The sequence below is a fragment of the Raphanus sativus genome, chromosome 3 (assembly GCF_000801105.2).
Source record: "Raphanus sativus cultivar WK10039 chromosome 3, ASM80110v3, whole genome shotgun sequence".
In the NCBI taxonomy this organism is placed as follows: domain Eukaryota; kingdom Viridiplantae; phylum Streptophyta; class Magnoliopsida; order Brassicales; family Brassicaceae; genus Raphanus; species Raphanus sativus.
The window spans coordinates 25,625,088-25,643,361 of NC_079513.1; the positions used below are offsets into that span (position 1 = coordinate 25,625,088).

The 18,274-nt window shown below is 33.6% G+C and overlaps 2 protein-coding genes, 1 non-coding gene and 1 pseudogene across 3 annotated transcripts; 2 read left to right on the plus strand and 2 right to left on the minus strand.

The window, feature by feature from the left end:
- The first annotated feature begins 1,951 nt into the window (after nt 1-1,951).
- On the plus strand, nt 1,952-4,250 carry LOC108844720 (putative glucose-6-phosphate 1-epimerase). The gene is made up of 7 exons (XM_018618012.2): nt 1,952-2,093; nt 2,341-2,511; nt 2,737-2,811; nt 2,969-3,315; nt 3,406-3,508; nt 3,593-3,692; nt 3,775-4,250. The coding sequence occupies exons 2-7, from the start codon at nt 2,422-2,424 to the stop codon at nt 3,990-3,992; spliced, it is 933 nt and encodes a 310-aa protein (XP_018473514.1). The 5' UTR covers nt 1,952-2,093; nt 2,341-2,421; the 3' UTR covers nt 3,993-4,250.
- Nucleotides 4,251-4,671: 421 nt separating this feature from the next.
- LOC108846580 (F-box protein At1g11270-like) lies at nt 4,672-5,997 on the minus strand (annotated as a pseudogene).
- Nucleotides 5,998-6,200: 203 nt separating this feature from the next.
- LOC108844931 (SUPPRESSOR OF GAMMA RESPONSE 1) lies at nt 6,201-15,738 on the plus strand. Its single transcript, XM_057006488.1, is given in 7 exon segments — nt 6,201-6,353; nt 12,860-13,036; nt 13,127-13,311; nt 14,732-14,775; nt 14,778-15,046; nt 15,128-15,268; nt 15,360-15,738. Coding segments are annotated over 7 exon segments (1,014 nt in total). The 3' UTR covers nt 15,405-15,738.
- A 232-nt stretch (nt 15,739-15,970) lies between these two features.
- LOC108844910 (uncharacterized) lies at nt 15,971-17,959 on the minus strand. The gene is made up of 2 exons (XR_008943444.1): nt 17,697-17,959; nt 15,971-17,394 (listed from the first exon to the last, which is right to left on the minus strand). It is a non-coding gene; the product is annotated as an uncharacterized LOC108844910 (transcript).
- Nucleotides 17,960-18,274: the final 315 nt, after the last annotated feature.

Sequence of the window (18,274 nt, forward strand, 5' to 3'; positions counted from 1 at the left end):
TTGGGCAATTAATCATTGCCTCTTTTTGGGTTTTTCATTCATTTAAATAGAGAAGATACAGAAACAAAGTGGAGTCGTAACTCCTTTCAACATGGGAATTAAGGGAAAGTGGAGGAGATGGTTTCCTATATACAAGGAAGACCTATTCTCTTCTTATTATCAACTGAAACAAAATGCAGAAAATAAACAATAAAGATTCTACGTAATCAGTTACGTAGTGTATTTCGGTTTGGGAACTTGGTTTGGTTTGAGACATGTCGGTTCGGTTCTGTAACTCTATCAGGAAGCCATCACATGCCGGAGATAGAGCCAGCCAAGTAACGCTGAAGGAGCCATCGCTTGCTGGAAGAAAAGCCGGCCAAATCGACGCTGAAGTAGCCGCCGTTTGCCAGAGTCGAAGCCCGATCACCGGGAGCCAAAATCGGGGAAGAAACCATGAACCTCTCTCATCGTCACCTCCGTGAAAGATTTTTAGAGTGAGAACGGAGAGAAGAGAGAAGAGGTCGTGCCGCCCAACATAGTCCCCACCATTCTATGTATAGTTAAATGGATAAATACTATAGTGTGTAATATGAACCGTCTACTTATTTACATTCAGTTTAGCATCATATAGTGTAATTTAATTCTAAAAAAATATCATATAGATTAGCATAAAGATAGCTAGTCTCATTTTATTTATTATTCTCCTCTTGCGTACGTAGCGTGAATCAAAAGCAGTTGATTCATAGCATACTCTTTTTATTTAGACTTTTGCTAAACTATCATAAATATGATTGAAAGATTTACAAGAAAATCTTAGTTTTGAGCCATCTTGGCAAAAAGAAAATATAAAACAAGATGGTTCACATAGAATTTAACATAGCTAGCTCAACCACAACGCCATTAGTGAAGCAAATGGCCTCCTCTGTCTCCTTGCTGAGATAATGTTCCTTATGTCTTTGTCAATGCCGTGGAGCATGCAGTACTGAAACCGGGAGAGCTGTCTGATTATGCACCAGATTATTCTTTTTATTTAGATTAACTAAATTTGTTTTCTTCGTATATTGATGTGAGACTGTGAATATAACATAGTTGCTATAATAGATATAGATGTCTTCAACAAAAAGGATAGACGATACTGATCATTCAATGGCTTCCTCTTTCGATGTTTCCTTTGTAAAACGTACTTTTACGTAACGTATCGCTTGGCAGGCAATAGTGTTAGATTTGTGACAAGGCATTGGCACCAACTCGACGTGATTCAAAGTGGAGTTCAAGCATCATTCGAACATGGTTCTGACTTCTGATTATAAGAGGGCATGCAATAGCTTATCTCCACTCTTAGCAGCACCTTAAGCTTATAAGTTGGGTTTCTTTGACACAATAAGCTCATGAAAATTATGCCATAAAGTTTTTAATTTATCTTTGATTAACCTCCATAAAATACTCGCAAAAATAATAGAATTAGTTTATAGAAAGTTATACCTTGGTCAAAATTTTAGCTATTGCTAATTTGATCTGGGAAAGCTCTAATTTGATTTGCAAAATGAAACATTATAAAATAGGGTGGGGGCGGTAACTGAATATAAACTTTTTAATTACTGTTGGAATGGAATATAACGTCACAAAAGGAAAGGAATAATATTTAGTTTGCAAGAGGTAGAACATGACCACAGATTAAAAAAATAAAGAAAGATTGGGTGGATAATTTAATATCCGTCATCGTCACACACAAAACTAGATAGAATGAAGAGATTTGTGTTAATTAATCTAACATAATTAACTGATAGTCATATTAAGACAAGTGGATTTATTACATAGGTTACTTTAGTACTATATTTCATCGGTTATTTTTATTATTATATCTTGTTAAGTGTATAAACCAAAGAGTTAATTTTGGGAGAAAATAGAGAGAGAGAGAGTTAAATAAAAAAAAAAAGAACAAATAAGAAATGGACACGTGTCAAAATCAAAAGCGTACGCAGTTACAAAGAGAACAACTACAAATGCGCACAGACCCTTCCTTCCTTCTTCTTCTTCTTCATCGTCAAGCTCCTCCCCACTGAAACAAGTTTTCAGAGAATCAACACAGAGCCATCTTCGAACAATTCAAGGTCAGCATTTTTTTCTAAAACGCATCAAATAGACAGTCTCTTATCTTTCCCTATCACTCTCGATCTCTCTCTCTCTCTCTCGATCACCAAAGCTTTCTCTGTTTTTCTTTTTCTTTTTTTAAGTTATATATCTGTTTTGTCAGGAATCATGATTAGTATTTTTGATCATATAGGGTGGTTTGATAAAATTATATAAATCATTGTTTTTTTTTAAATGCATGCATCTGATCTGAGTCTGTGTGTGAAGCTGGAGTGGAAGAGAGGGAAAGGAGGGAGCCCATTGGTGAGGGGAATAAGATCGAGGTTGTTGTTAAGGCCCAAGTCTTCGATGCCTTTGAATACTCTTCTTGTCAACTCTCCTCGTGACGCTTCCTCTCCTATTATTTTGTCTGACCCTACCGGATCCTCCTCTGCTGAGGTTTTCACACTTTCCTCCTCCCTTCAATTTTTTTGCCCTGTTTTTTTTTTTTTGAAAATAATTGGAGCCTCTCCTCAATTTATGCAGTCTCTGTATGTTGAATTTGTTAATGCATTTATCTTTTGTCTGGACTAGAAAGGCTTTAGCTTTATGCAGTCTCTGTATATGGTTTGGAAAAAGAGAGTTTGTGTTTTTTTTGTGTGTGTAATGGGAAATGGGTTTCAGGTGAGTCTATATGGAGGACAAGTTGTTTCTTGGAAGAATGAAAGGAGAGAGCAGTTGCTTTACATGAGCACCAAGGTACAAAATCTCCCAAACCCAATCTTCTCAACCAAATATCTATCTTGGCTACATTTTAACATCTTTACATTTTAAAGTAGAAAAAGAATGAGTTCAATAATAGAGAACTTTGTTTTAAATGTTTTTTGTAATTTAACTTTGTTTCATTTTTTTTTAGGCGCAAATGAAGCCACCTAAGGCCATCAGGGGAGGCTTACCTATCTGTTTTCCACAGTTTGGGAACTTCGGTGCACTTGAGAGACATGGATTTGCCAGGAACAGATTCTGGTCCTTTGATAACGACCCTTCGCCTCTGCCTCCTGCTAACCAGCAATCAACTGTCGATTTAGTATTGAAGTCTACCGAAGATGATTTGAAAATATGGCCTCATAGCTTTGAGCTTCGTGTTCGCATAACCATCAGTCCTGGCAAGCTTACTATAATCCCGCGTGTGAGGAACACTGACCCCAAGGCCTTCTCCTTCATGTTTGCACTTCGTAACTACTTATACGTATCTGACATAAGGTATGGTGTTGTGAGTGAGCTCATTTAAATTCATCATGAGTTATATTATTGTTAACCCCTTGTCTCAGTAACTTCACATTTTTTTTGCAGTGAAGTTAGGGTTGAAGGTCTAGAGACGCTTGATTATCTGGACAACTTGATGCGTAGAGAAAGATTCACCGAGCAGGCTGATGCAATTACCTTTGACGGTGAGGTAGGTGATTCAATCAATCCGCTCTAACTAACTTACTTAAAATACAAACAGAATCTCAACCTACTCTCTCTGCCTTCCTTGCAGATTGATAGAGTGTACTTGAACACACCGACAAAGATTGCAATCATAGATCATGAGAGAAAGAGAACTATCGAGTTGCGAAAGGAAGGCATGCCAAATGCAGGTGCGTTTAGACATGATTCAAATAAGCTAAAAAGGTTATAAATGTGAAGCTAATGTTATGTTTTGGGTGTGAGTGAGCCCAGTTGTGTGGAACCCATGGGACAAGAAGGCAAAGAGTATTGCTGATATGGGAGATGAGGACTACACAACAATGCTATGCGTAGACTCTGGCGCAATAGAAACTCCAATCTTGTTGAAACCATGTGAGGAGTGGAGAGGCAGGCAGGAACTTTCTATCGTCTCATCAAGCTACTGCAGTGGTCAGCTTGATCCACGTAAGGTTCTTTACGGGGATCACTGATATACTCATCAAACACTCTATATAAATATATACAAAACATCATCAGTCTTGTATATTTAATCGTCTTCATGATGGACAAAGCAATAATAATGCCCAAACAAAACTATGATATAATGAGTTGAGAGAGAGAGAGATTAGGCAAGTGTGTAGTATTTATGTAACGTTGCCTTGTGTGTGACTGTCAGGGACTCATCGATGTGTGTATGGTTTTACCTCCCCAGAAACATCAGTCAAAAACATTTTGTCTTCTTCATTGCATTGAATGTGTCTTATTAGTCATTCAAGGCTCTCATGGAGAATTGCTTGCTTCCTGCTCCGTCTATAATTCTCACCACTTAATCACATTTGCTTATTTTGTCACGGTGATTGTAGTGTTCTTGATTATTTGTGGTGGTTGCTTAATTAGTGTTCCCATTCCACAAAATATTCCATTCACACCTTCTTCTTTAGTGACAAAAGTTGATGATGCCTTAAAAAGGAGATTCTCGATAAGACCAAGTATCTTCCGTATTGTTTAGAGGCATATTTACTAATTAGCTTCTACTCTTGTACAACAACTCATGAAACAGGTGAGCTTCTGACCTTGCAAACCAAACAGAACCTAACCAAGTCAAATTGTACGTAATCAAATGTAAAAAATAAAAAGAAGTTATTGACAACAAAATATGAAATATTTATTTATTCAAAAAAAAAAAGGGTTTGCATACAGCAGCAATAAGACAAAGAAAACCATCCTTATAATAAAGTTAAAATTAGAATAATGGTACAAACGAGGTAGAAATAAGATTAGGAGTTGGGTGAAAGGGAGAATAAAGAATCGAAATGAGGAACGGGATACCCAAAGACGTCCAGGGGTGAGAAAACTATATGATAAGATTTGGTATGGAAATCATGTATCACCATTGGTTGCATTGCTGCAGGACCAAAAAGCAACTTGGTCTTCTTCTCCAGAAGCGCTAATGGCAACGCAACAGGTAATGGATAATAAGGAAGCTCCTGAGGCAAAGAAAAGGTTTTGGTGAGATCTATTGTACACAATTCCTTCCAGGAGGAGGTATTGTTGTTGTGGAACGACCATATGACTTGGGTGGGCCAGTTTCTTTGGGATACGCACAAGGTGTTGTCGAGGATGCACAAGAGGACTTGCTCAGGTTCAGGTATATGGGAAAAGGGAGGTTTACAGATGACTTGAAAAGTTTCAGTGTGAAGATCAAAAGATAAGAGCTTGGTACACTCGGTTAACCAATAAAGTGACCCATCAAAAAACACAGGCTTAAAGCGATCCAAAATCCGATATGGAGAAGCAGGGAGAACGTACCTCCAAGCATTAGTGCTAAAGTCGAAAACCTCACAAGTAGTAGTAGTAGTAGGAGGGAGGCCAAAATCAGATGAATTACATAACCAGACGGGCTTGTAGGTACCAGTGAATTTGTCTTTGCCGAATCCAAGTTGAGGGTTTGGGGGTAATGTGTATTTACACATGTTGGAGTGGATCTGTTGGGCTCTAGAAAGAGGAAAACTTTGGTGCCATCTGGTCGCCGGATTCGCCACCATGTTTAGTGTGTAGTGAGAAAAGAGGCATACAAGACCGTCACAACTACCATAGCAAACCTTGGCGTTGGGAATAACAGATGGGAACTTGGCCATACGAATCATTGACGACGACCCCAAGACAGGGATTCTCGCTTCTTCATACTCGGTTATATCATGATTATTATGATCCATCACATAAAGAATATCTGGATCATCTCCCGATTGCTGCTGCGATTGCCTCAACTGTGCCTCTTTAAAACGCGGGCACTCGATTGTGGATTTCCACTTCTTTGATACACATTTAAACCTCAGCAGAGACTTCACAGCAAGTCTCGACAAGATGAGCTCCACAATTTCGTCTGGTAGCGTTACCACAACACAGCGATGTCTTCTCAGCATTGTCTGATTGATCATAACAGATGGTCGAGACCCGCTTCCTTCTTTTATACACTGCACCAGCATCCCAGTCCATCTAGGAATCGGAAAAAAAAAAAAAAAAAAGGAAATGTTCCGTTTATCTACTAATTATGAAAAAAAGAATATTTCTGCTGCAAATAATTGGATCCATCTTAACTGGAAAATTAGCATAATTTTATTGTGTAATTAGCACCAGCATCCGAGGAATCGGAAAAACAGATAGACTCATGGGACAAGAAGGCAAAGAGTATTGCTGACATGGGAGATGAGGATTACACAACAATGCTATGTGTAGACTCTGGTGCTATAGAAACTCCGATACTGTTGAAACCATGTGAAGCGTGGAGAGGCAGGCAAGAACTCTCTATCGTCTCTTCAAGCTACTGCAGTGGTCAGCTTGATCCACGTAAGGTTCTTTACGGGGATCACTGATATACTCATCAAACACTCTACATAATTATATATATATACAAAACATAAACCTCATCAGTCTTATATTTAATCGTCTGAATGGATAAAAGCAGAGTAATAATAATGTCCAAACAAATCTATTATGATGAGTTTCTGATTGTCATAGGCAAATGTGTAGTATTTATGTAACGTTGCCTTCTTTGTGTGACTGTCAGGGACTCATCCATGTGTGTGGTTTTACCACCCCCCAGAAAACATCATCAGTCTTTATAATTAAAATCTTTCTTCTTCATGAAAACATTTTGTCTTCTTCAATGCACTGACTGGTCTTAATAAAAGTCATTCAAGGTTCTTGTTTCTAATGTCATGGATATTCGGTGCTGGTCTTATAAGCTGATGAAACGTTTACTCTCACAACTCAAATCACATTTACTTATTTGTCACAGTGATTGCACTTTTCTTGATTCTTTTTTCTTTTTTTGGGTGGTTGCTTAGTGTTCCCATTACACATAATATTCCATTCGTACCTTTTCCTTTTGTGAGAAAAATTGTTGATGCCTATGTTCTTCAGTACCGAAATATGCAAGGACTTATGCACCTTTTTCAGTTAACAAATGATAAAAAAAAAATAAGATTCTCGAGAATAACATGGGCCTTAAAAGATAGGTACTTTTTCTAGGACTTCAGTTAACAGATGGTAAAAAGAAGATTCTCGAGAACAACATGGGCCTTGAAAGATAGGTCCATCGATTTGATCTTCGAGAGAAGCCCAAGTATATTCGTATATGAAATTAAAAATAAATCGCCGTGCGGGAATCGAACCCGGGTCGCATGACAGGTGGGAATACTTACCACTATACTACTAGAGTTGGGCATCATTACTCGTTACTCGCCTTAAATTTGATACTCGATCCGTATTCGCTTTGAAAATTCAAGTACTCGGTGTTGTCAAGACAAGTAACAAGTCGACAATTTTCTTTACTTACAAAACCAAGTCAAATATCAAGTATCATTGTTATTTTTAGTACTTGACTCGTTTGCCCCGTTACTTATTCCATTATTTGCTATTTGTTACATGATCTATTAATTATTTCTTCGTATTTTTTTTTACTTGCATTTAGGATTGAACATAAATATTCATTACTTTTCTTATATTTGTTACTTATTTTTTATCAATCTTGAGTTTAAAATATTTTGGTCATCTAGTCAAATATTACATAATAATAAATATTAAAAATTTAGTTATATGACTTATTATTACTTGTTACTTATTTAGAAAAGGCATTTTCACTTGTTTTCTCTATAATATGAACAGATATTTTCGCTTAAAGTAATTCATATGTTATTTTATATAGAATAGGCAGAACATATTTTCATACCTATTAGATATCTATTTCTAATAGAATAATGTTTAGTAAATAGTTTTTAAATATTTCAAAAACTCGTAAATAGTTCATAAGTACTCATAAATTGTTTACAAGTACTCGTAAATAGTAAGTAATAGAACAAAGCAAGTAACTTGCAAGTAATTCATTTTTGATCAAGTACTCGAAATAGTAAGTATTCGTTTCTAACAAGTCAAATATAAATCGCAAAATTTTTATTATTCGTACAAGATAAGTCAAGTCGCAAATACATGCAAAATTGCAAGTAGTCAACGACACCTTTTTATTTCATACTCGTGTAAATGAAAGTTAATCTATATAAGAGTTTTCAAAAATAACTAGTGTATTAACTACGGTATTATAGATGAGTGATTTAAGACAAGTTTCTTTTCATTTTCATCGACCATTATATCGGATAAATTTTGTTAGTAATTACTTTTAAAGTAATTTTTGATTACTTTTAACTTTTAAGTAACTTTTTATCACAGTTTTATTATTTCTAGGGAGAATTAGCCAAGTACCCATATTTGAAATCTATTTTAAAAACTTACCAATGAATTGACACAAAGGTAGTTTACCTTACTTACTATTTTACTTTCAATTTGACTATAATAGCCTTCTCACATTTTTTTTTCCTCACACTCTCCTTCTCTCATCTGACACATTGTCTCTTTCGTGACATTTTCTTTTTTTTTCTACAATTTTGTCTCCCGTGTTGACACTCTCTCTCTTCTCATCTCCACTTTTTTTACTTCTTATACTTTCTCTTTTTCTGTATTTTCCTATCCTCTGCTATTTTTATCCGTAAAATATTTCATTCTCTCTTCTTTTCGTTATATAACAGTGATTTTTAAATTTATTCAGCTTGATAAATAAATTGAAACTTCTACAATATTATTTATTAATTGTTAACATCTTTGTTAACATCTATAAATATTTATTAACAGCTAACACTTCTGTTAACACATTTGGTATATGTATTGTTAACGGCTAACATTTATGCTAACATTTACAATATTTTTTAATTGATACATCAAATATTAACAATCGACAACTAGCGATTATTGACTGCTGACTGCTGTCCGTGATGTTTTATCTGTTAACTTAAATTTTAGTAACTAACATATGTGTTACATGATAACAAATATATTAGATTAATAACTAATATTGCATTATAAAGACTGTTATTATATAATTGATTTGTTTAATATTGGCCATATGTCCAAAATATGTCAGCAAATTAACAAATTTTGTAATATGATGCAAAATTTGTTAACATTAAAATAACATCAACTATAGTCTCGCTAACGTGATACATAATTTGTTAACATTAAGACAATATCAATTTTTTGGAGTTTATGATATAACTACATTATAACTCATTAATAGTTTGACCACTGAACATTTTACAAAATATGTTAGCGAATTAACAAAATTGGTGACAAGATACAAATTTTGTTAACATGTTATAAATATGTTAGCGAGTTAACAAATTTTGTAACATGATACAAAATTTGTTAATATTAAAATAACATCAACTATAAAATGCATAAACTTTTTTTAATTTTAGACAATCAAAGTAAAAAAATTAACAGTTAACACGAATCTAAATGACCAATTTTAAGAAGACAAAAGAATAAAGTTTTAATAAAACTAATAAAAAAGTAGAAAACAAATTCGTTGGAAAAAACAGAACTTAATTTGAATATTTTATCAAGAAAATACAAAGTTTATTGTTCATAAGTGAGAGGATAGAAAAAAAACATAAGAAAATGTAAAATAATTAGTGTAAAAAATGAATGAGAAATAAGGAAAAAAAATGAGATACAAAACTCTGACACTAACTGACCTACTAACTGATACGACTCAAAAGAAACAGCTAAGAAGGAGATGTGAGAATATAGTCAAAATCGTCTTTATTTTATTAATATTTAATCATGGATAACTTGCTAATTAAGATCTCATTAATGGGTAGATTCACCTATTATCTCTTATTTCTAATACTAAAATTAATAATAAATGGATTTGAGATGAAGTCAATGGTCACATCGTCTTATCTAGATCTATTATTGTGCAAAGATTTATTATTTATCCTTTGAGAAAATGGATTTATTTTATTAAAAGTAATAAAATAAACCAGAAAGATAGTAGGGTACATTTCACACGTTTTGTCCGAATACATTTTTGTTTTTTGCTTTTGCATTCAATATCGAGTTTAATAAATTGCCGTTCTTTTTAACTTTTTTGTTGATAAATAGTGCCATTTTACTAATTAAGGTTATAGTTCTCGTTGGCAAAAAAGGTTATTTTCCTTTCTTGTAAATTGTATTCTTTTTGTTTTATAATGAATGTAGATTTATGTACACAAATTAAGAAACATTTAATTTTACATATTTTCTATATAAAAATCATTACCAATATACCTATTTATATTCTAACAAATAAAAAATAAACTGAAAAATAAAATTAATAAATGATGCATTTATTCATCGAGTATAAACAATTTTATTTTGTAACGAAAATTTTTTTCTACAACGACACTTAATATAAAATAGAGAGAGTGATTAGGTATTTACTCATCGAGTATAAACAACTTTTTGCTAGAAGCATTATATCACAAATTCATAATCCATTTGCAGGAATGAAAAATAACAGCAAAAATGTGATTTATGTGACTGATATGCCATTATTCTTTGTAGGTTAACCAACTAAATGAGAAAATAATTATTTTTATTTGTTACTAGTAAACTATATTTATTATTAGAAAAATCAGTGATTTAAAACAAAATTCCTTTTATTTTCATCAACTATTATATTAAAACCCCATTTAATCATATTTTAGTTATTTCAATACTAAAACTAATACTTCATCTGTTTCTAAATACTTGGTGTTTTGGATAGTGACAGAAAAATTAAAAAATACATTTTTATCTTAAAAGTAGCATTAAAAATAAAAATTAAACTAATTCAAGAAAATATAGATTATAAAACATCATTGATTACACAGTTTTCAATAAAACTAAAACTAATATAAAACATAAAAACATCATCTATTTTATTTTATTTTTATTTAAATTATACAATGTATTCTAGTTTCACAGAAGTGGTCTAGATTAGTCACGTATTGTCATATGTCGGTCTTCTGTTCCTGACGATGTCGAAATATTAATTTCCCAGTGACCGGAATTCGAACTCAAGTGACAAAACTCACAACTATAAGCTTTTTACCACTTGAGCTAGAAGCCCCGGTTGATATCATCTATTTTTAAAACATCAAAACTCTTCAAAAAATCATCTATTTTGAAATAGAGAAAATAATAAATATATTTTAAATAAGAGATGCGATCACTTAGTGAATGATCACATCATTTTTAAAAATTTAAAAGTAATGATGAAACTGTGTCAATATATCAACAAAACTTAACAAGTTGGATATAAATAGTTGTCACAAATAACAATAAAAATGTATTACTCTCTCAATTATAAAAAATATACGGTATGTTTAGAATTTTTACTGATATTAAAACAACATATGAAATTTTAGTTACCAGTGCATCAATTTTTGTAATTAATTATTGTTAGTAACTTATAATCAAGAATTTTAATAAACATAACATTAATTAAGAATTTGTAAATATAAAAATATTTTTTTTTTTTGTAAATCAACTACTCTCACTTGATATGATATTAGTAGGGTGCATTTCATGTCCAAAGATACTTTCGTTTTTGTTCTTTTTGCAGTGGAGGTTGAGTTTAATAAATTGCCGTTTTGACTATTTTTTGTTGATAAAAAGTTTGCCATTTTACCATCTAAGTGAAAAAATAATTACTTTTTATTTGTTACTAGTAAAACTAAATGTATTTAAAGATAAATCAGTGATTTAAAACAAATTTCCTTTTATTTTTATCAACTATTATATCGAAAATAAAATTCATTTTATCATAGCTTAATTATTTTCAATACTAAAACTAATAACAAATATTTTTTAAATAAGATGATGTGACTATCCAGTGATTGCTCACATCATTTTTAAAATTTAAAAGCAATAACAAGACTATTTCGAAGTTGGATATGAGTGATTGTTACAAATAACATTAAAAATTTATTAACTTTAAATATGATAATTTTATCAATCAAGTGAAAAGATTTAACTTTTTGAATTTTTTTCTCTCTTGATTTGGAATGATTATATCAGCTAAGCTAGTTAAATATTTTTATTTTGTTCTATAATATTGACTTTCTCTTTTAAGTTTTAACAATCCTAATTTTTACTCTTACATTTACCAACCACGAACTCATATTTTTGGTTTCTGGAGTCTAGTTGAAGTTTCATAATTGTCATTTTTACTGTACTTATTAAGGTCATTTCTTCACTGAGTAGAAACAGCATTACAGCTAGATAGTAACGCGTTAGATCGTAACTTTTAAAAGCTTGGTCATCAAGGTAGTCTGCCCCTATGGAAACCACACAGAACCTTACAATACAAACGTAAGGTTCGTTATTCCGAATCAAATAACTGAACCTGACGTTTTCTAATTGTGTTCATGAGAAGCTTTCAGGTTCGGGAGTAAATGAACTTCTTAACTAATACTTTCCCGCTCATCGACACACACGTATATACTTCTTCTCTCTCCAAAGTCAAGCCTTTTTCTCTCTGGTCTTCAATCCATTTAACTTAGCCTGGTGGAGAAATTTCTTTCTCTCTCTCTCTCTATTCTTCTCTCGCTTCATCGCTCTTTGTCTTGGTTTTCACTATTTACTAACGATGGACAGGTAAGCTAGAAACGTGTAAAAAGAAACAGATCTTGCTGTATGGTTTCACTGTAACCCTAAGCTGATTTCAGTGACTATACGATTGCGATATTCTATTAAGTTTCTTCTCTTAAAACTCAGAGAAGACTTCTCTTTTTTTTCAAAGCCTCTAAAAGATCGAACCTTTCTATCTGGTTTGTGATTAAACATGCAAACTTTCAGCTACTTGCGTTTTATTTTTGAGCATTACTTTTACTTGTATCTCTTACTCTGTTTCCAGCTTAATAATCTAGAGAAAATTTGAGTCGATTCATGAAAGTTCCTCTGTCTTGTTTACGACAAGAGATGTTTGAATCTAGTACCATAGTTCATAAACACGTTACTAAAACCATGGAAACTAACTCTTGGCAGGACTTGGATTGTGGATGGTCCATGGATTGTGGAGAATGTAAAGAATGTGTCTATGTCATCAGATCTTCAGATTGAAGACTGCGGAGCATATATAAACTGTCCCAACTGCGGTCACCGAAACGACAACAGAAATGTGAAGAACAAAATTTTCAACATCTGTAATGACTTCACGTTAGTGGTCATGTCTTAATCTTAATATACTTGACTTTGGTTTTGTTTTCAGGTACTGACTCCATGGCCAGGCCTTCCTAAAGGTGTGAAGTTCGAGCCGACCGATGAGGAAGTGATCGAGCATTTGCAAGCCAAATGTGGGATTGATGGTTTAAAACCAAATCATTTTATTCAAGAATTTATCTTTTCTGTGGAGGATATCAATTACATTCACCCTGAAAATCTTCCAGGTAACTAGTTATTTTTATAAAACATAAATCTCCAAAATAACATTTAAAAAAATTATCATAAAAGTAGCATGAAAAATTAAAAAAAAACTCTAAAAAGTACGCATTTTACAAGCGGAATTTTTTTTATAGATTACTCTTAACTCTTAAACTCCAATCTCATCTATCCCTAATCACTAAACAATTACTGCCTATATTTCTAAAACAATGTCATTTTGACATTTTTTTGTTATAAAAAGAATGTCATTTTAGAGTTTCAATGCAATTTTTAATATTAATTACAAATGTATTAGTTTTATAAATAATTTATTTATCTCAAATAATATTGGTTAAATATGTGTAATTAATAAGAACTTAAATGCATTTCAACTACTTTCTTAATCTGTGTGAAAAATACCACAATTACATTCATCTAATCTATTAATTTAGGGATTGGTTTTTATCTACTACTTATAGTTGTCATTTAGATTTGGGCTCTTTCATAGTTGTTACTAGAATATATCAAGCCTCTTATAAATGCAATCTACCAACTTAAATTAAACCAAATCTTAACCGACAATAGATAAATTGGACTTAACCAATAACATCTTTAAAATATTTTTAGTTATCTTTTAATATTATTAGATCATACAAAACTGAACCACTCTTAAATCAACAAGTTCCAAGTCATTCCAAACATAAGAGAAAAATGTCTGACTCACAAATTATAATACCATTCACGTTTAATAAAATATTATATATATGTCAGATATATATATATATATATATATATATATATATATATATATAAATATTACACAAAAATATAAATAATATTATATACACATATATTAAAATTAAAATTTGAAAAATCAATTTCCGCCTTTCAGGACGGGTCAAAATCTAGTTGCTATTTATAATGGGGATGTTGAATAAAAGATTCAACACTTGAATCACTACAGTGGAATGTTGAAAAATGAAATTTAATGATGTGAATTATTTGGTGTTGGAAAACTTTAACATGTTGAATAAAAAAATTGTAGGGACCAATGACGACACATGTCACTTTCTAAAACTTTTGATAGTTTTTACATTATTTTTTGTTATTTAAAACCAATAATCTCATTATAATTAAATAATATATTTTATTCTTAATACAAAATTGTTATTTTAAATTCTCTATCAATAGAGACTAAGTTTTTTTAATTTGGATATAAAAAAATAATTATTAATTTGTAAAATAGAGTATTGAATTTTATTAAACAAAATTATTGTAATAGGTAAAAGTTGAATGTATGTTAATGATATGGACATGTTAAAGTCGTATTGGATGTGTTGAATCTTAGAAACTATTATACATAATCTTATAAAAGGTACTTCTTAACAAATTTTAATAGTAACAAAAAAAGGATCCTCTTAGTAAAGTCATTTGTCTTGCAGGTGTGAATAAGGGATGGAACTAGCACATTCTTCTTTAACAAGACGGTGCATGCATATCCAAGGGGGAAAGAAAGAGGAGAAGCATCACACCGTCTGGTCTGAAGGACGCATCCTTACGTTGGCGCAAGACCGGTAAAACCAAACCCGTGATGATTAATGGAGTCCAGAAGGGTTGCAAAAAGTTCATGGTGCTCTACAAGAGCGCCAAGAAAGGATCAAAACCTGAGAATTCGAAATGGGTTATGCACCAGTATCACTTGGGAAGAGAAGAAGCGGAGACTGGTGAATACGTCGTTTCTAAGATCATGTATCAGCAACAACAACAGGTTAATTAGTTCCTTTCACGCACGTAACGTCGCCGTTATTTCATGCACTATAAATGGTTTTATGTTTCCTCGTAAAACCAGGGACTGGAGAACACTCAAGAAGCTTCATCGTCCCTTGTGGAGAAGAACCCTAATTATTGGGATTTCGACATGAGTTATGGAAACTGCATGGTTTCAGATTTGGAGGATGCTGATTTAGGGTCTCTCCCTGATATTCCTTCCGTAAGATCTATTAAAAAAACACTTATTTATATACTTCAAATTTGTTAAGAAACTTGACAAACAAGTTATTCTTTTGCGGATTTTTTTGCAGTTTGCTTCTGAGGACAGCATAATGAATTGCCTTGAATGGATCTGAGGTAAGGATTCTAAGATGTTGATATATTAAAGGAATAAGAAGGGAAGGCAAAAAGCAGAGGAATGTAAATAGATAAGCAACCAGTAAAGTGAGAGTTCTATCGCCCCATTGTCTTCTGTTTCTGTCACTAGGCGCGACACCAAGAACTTTTGTCTCGGACAGTACACAGTTTCATGGGCTTCAGATCTCCAACGGCCGTGTTTTTTTTTTCTCTCATTTGCTTTGTTCCTTGTTCTTTGTTAAGTTCGTGTAAAGCAAGCCTCTACCGCATGTTCTACCTATGTCTAACCTCGGGTATGTTAATTTTGGAAAGCTCAACAACGTGTTGCTGTCCAATGTATCTAAAATGACTTTATGATAAGTCCAAGTTCTCTTTGTATAAGAGAGCGGAAAGATAAATGCACTTTGATTGATACATTAATAGACATATTAAGACAAATCAGTTTTTAAGCATTTTCACATGTATTTCTCTTTATGAGATCTTACTGTTCAATGCTTAAGGAGACAACTGAACACCTATCTCATGAGTTGGTAAACACTTGGTATAAGCTTTCGCTTCAAGAGTATATCAAATTAAGAATTTTTTTTAAGAATAAAAATTACAAAGAATCTGAGGATAATGTAAAGAAATCACTAATAGATTGTACAGACTAAAAAAAAGAGTCTAGAAGTAAAAAAAAAAGAGAGAGAGATAAGAGATAGAAAGACTATTCCAGCAAAACTTCCCAAAAAACAACAAAAGGGAACATGAAGTCAGTATTGGCTATATACCCTCACCGAGAAATACTGCTGAAACCAGAGACTCTACTTATCAGATCACTCTCCCTCAATATTCCCAAAACAAACTGTACCAACCTCTGTTTTCTGATAAGCACAAACCCTTATCATCATCAGCCACTGTCCCTAACGCAGTTCCCAGGCAACAAGTATTTATAACTCTCAGCTTTTTCAATCAGATGACCAGGGAGATGAACAGCCGAGTAAGACCGCGGGATCGGACCCATCTTCCCGATGATTTCCCTGAACGTATGCTCTTCGGGAAGCATGTCGAACAGATCAGTCCCTCTGCATATCACATCCTGTATCCTCTCCGGGTTCAGATAATGAGAGAACCTAACCCTGTCGTTGTGGCTGTACGCTTTCATCTTGAACACAAACTCGCTGATGCGCCTGAAACAGAAGCTGCAGTGCCAACCAGCGTCCGCCAAAAGAGTGTCCCTCGTCTGAAATGAGCGTACCGAGTCGTCCCGGGCTTGTAACTGTGTATAGAAGCTCTCCAGCTTTTGCTGTCGACGAAGTACTCGAACGAGTACAGGTAGTTTCTGAGCTGGAGGTGGAGAACCGGCGGGTAACCATCGCACCATCGAAGCAGGTCGATGGTGTGAGCGCTGGGGATCTCGTCGACGTCAGACATTATCAGAAGATCGTCTTCTTCGATCCCCGAGAGTGTGATAAGCTTGTCCAGCGCGATCCTCTGGTAAGCTTCTTCAACAAAAGGGTTCTCTCCTCTCTTGAACCTCCCTCCTATGTTTCCATAAGTCAGCCTCGGCTCAACAAACTCAAACTTCTCCCGGTTTGCATCGAAAACCAGCGGTTTAGGTAAACCGGTGAAGGTCGAGTTGGACTCGAGGATCACGAACTGCGTGATGTATGGATAGAGCTCTTTCCAGCGGATGGTGAGCATGTCGACCTCGTTGCTGAAGAGTACAGCATCGAAGACGCGTCGAGGAGACTCGCGGCGTTTCCACCCGTGGAGGCTGCAGAGAGTCTCCATGGAGGCGTTTGGATGGTAGTAATGCGGGAGGGTATGAAACGGTGTGGGAGGTGATTCCCAGAGGGGTCTGAGGAAGTAGGTGAGCTTCTGTCCGTGCCAGTAGACTCCGAGGATGAAGATGGGGACGATGGTGAGGAAGAAGATGTACGTCTTGAGATCGAGTCCTTGTAGTACGCATCTCACCCTCGAGAAGGCTTTTGCTGCTCGAGAACCATCCTGCAATAACCCAAAAAAAAAATCAGAAATTTACAATGTCCCCTTCAGAAGAAAAAAAAAACAATCCTTTGAATCAAACCCTAAAACAAAACTATGTTTTCAGACAAAACATTCAAATCCCGACAAGAACTACAAACCCTATGACGATTATGTAATAATAAAACAAATCCGAATCATGAAGAAGGGGTAACCGCATTACAACCAATTCTCCATCCAATCAATTTGGTATCAGACACCTAAAACCGATGATTCATCACGAAATCGATTTAAGAAAATTAGAGCAGAGATTTATTAAGACTCACTTGACCACAAACATCTTCGCAGATATCGTCCGTCTTCTTACAACTATAGTATCCATCTGACATGATTCTTCGAATCCCACGGATTAAAAAGGAGGAAACTTTATGGGGGAGGAAGAAGAGATTATCGAACCCCGAGGATCGAAGTCCGACAAATCAAAAATAATCCTCAGAAACTCGAACAATAGATTAGAAAAAAACAGAGAAGTGCCTCTGAGTTTATATATATAAATAAATATCCGAGAAAAATAATAATCTTAATCTCTCTCGTCTTTGGAAAACTGTAACGCCGATTATAGCCGTTTGATGATGATTCCTTTTGTGTTTATATATATTCATTCCCAAAACTGCTCGAATTAATTATTTTTATTTGACTTTCATTAAGGGGAATTAATTTTTTTTATCAGCTTAAACAGAAAAAGAGGATCAGGGTCTAAAATACTTTATTATCTTTAATTTTTTTACATTCGATATATATATATTCACTTATTTATTTACCATAGAAAATATTTGTTTCTATTTTCTTGTCAAAGTAAATACATGTTTCTGATGATATATACTAGAAGTAGTTTTATATGCTA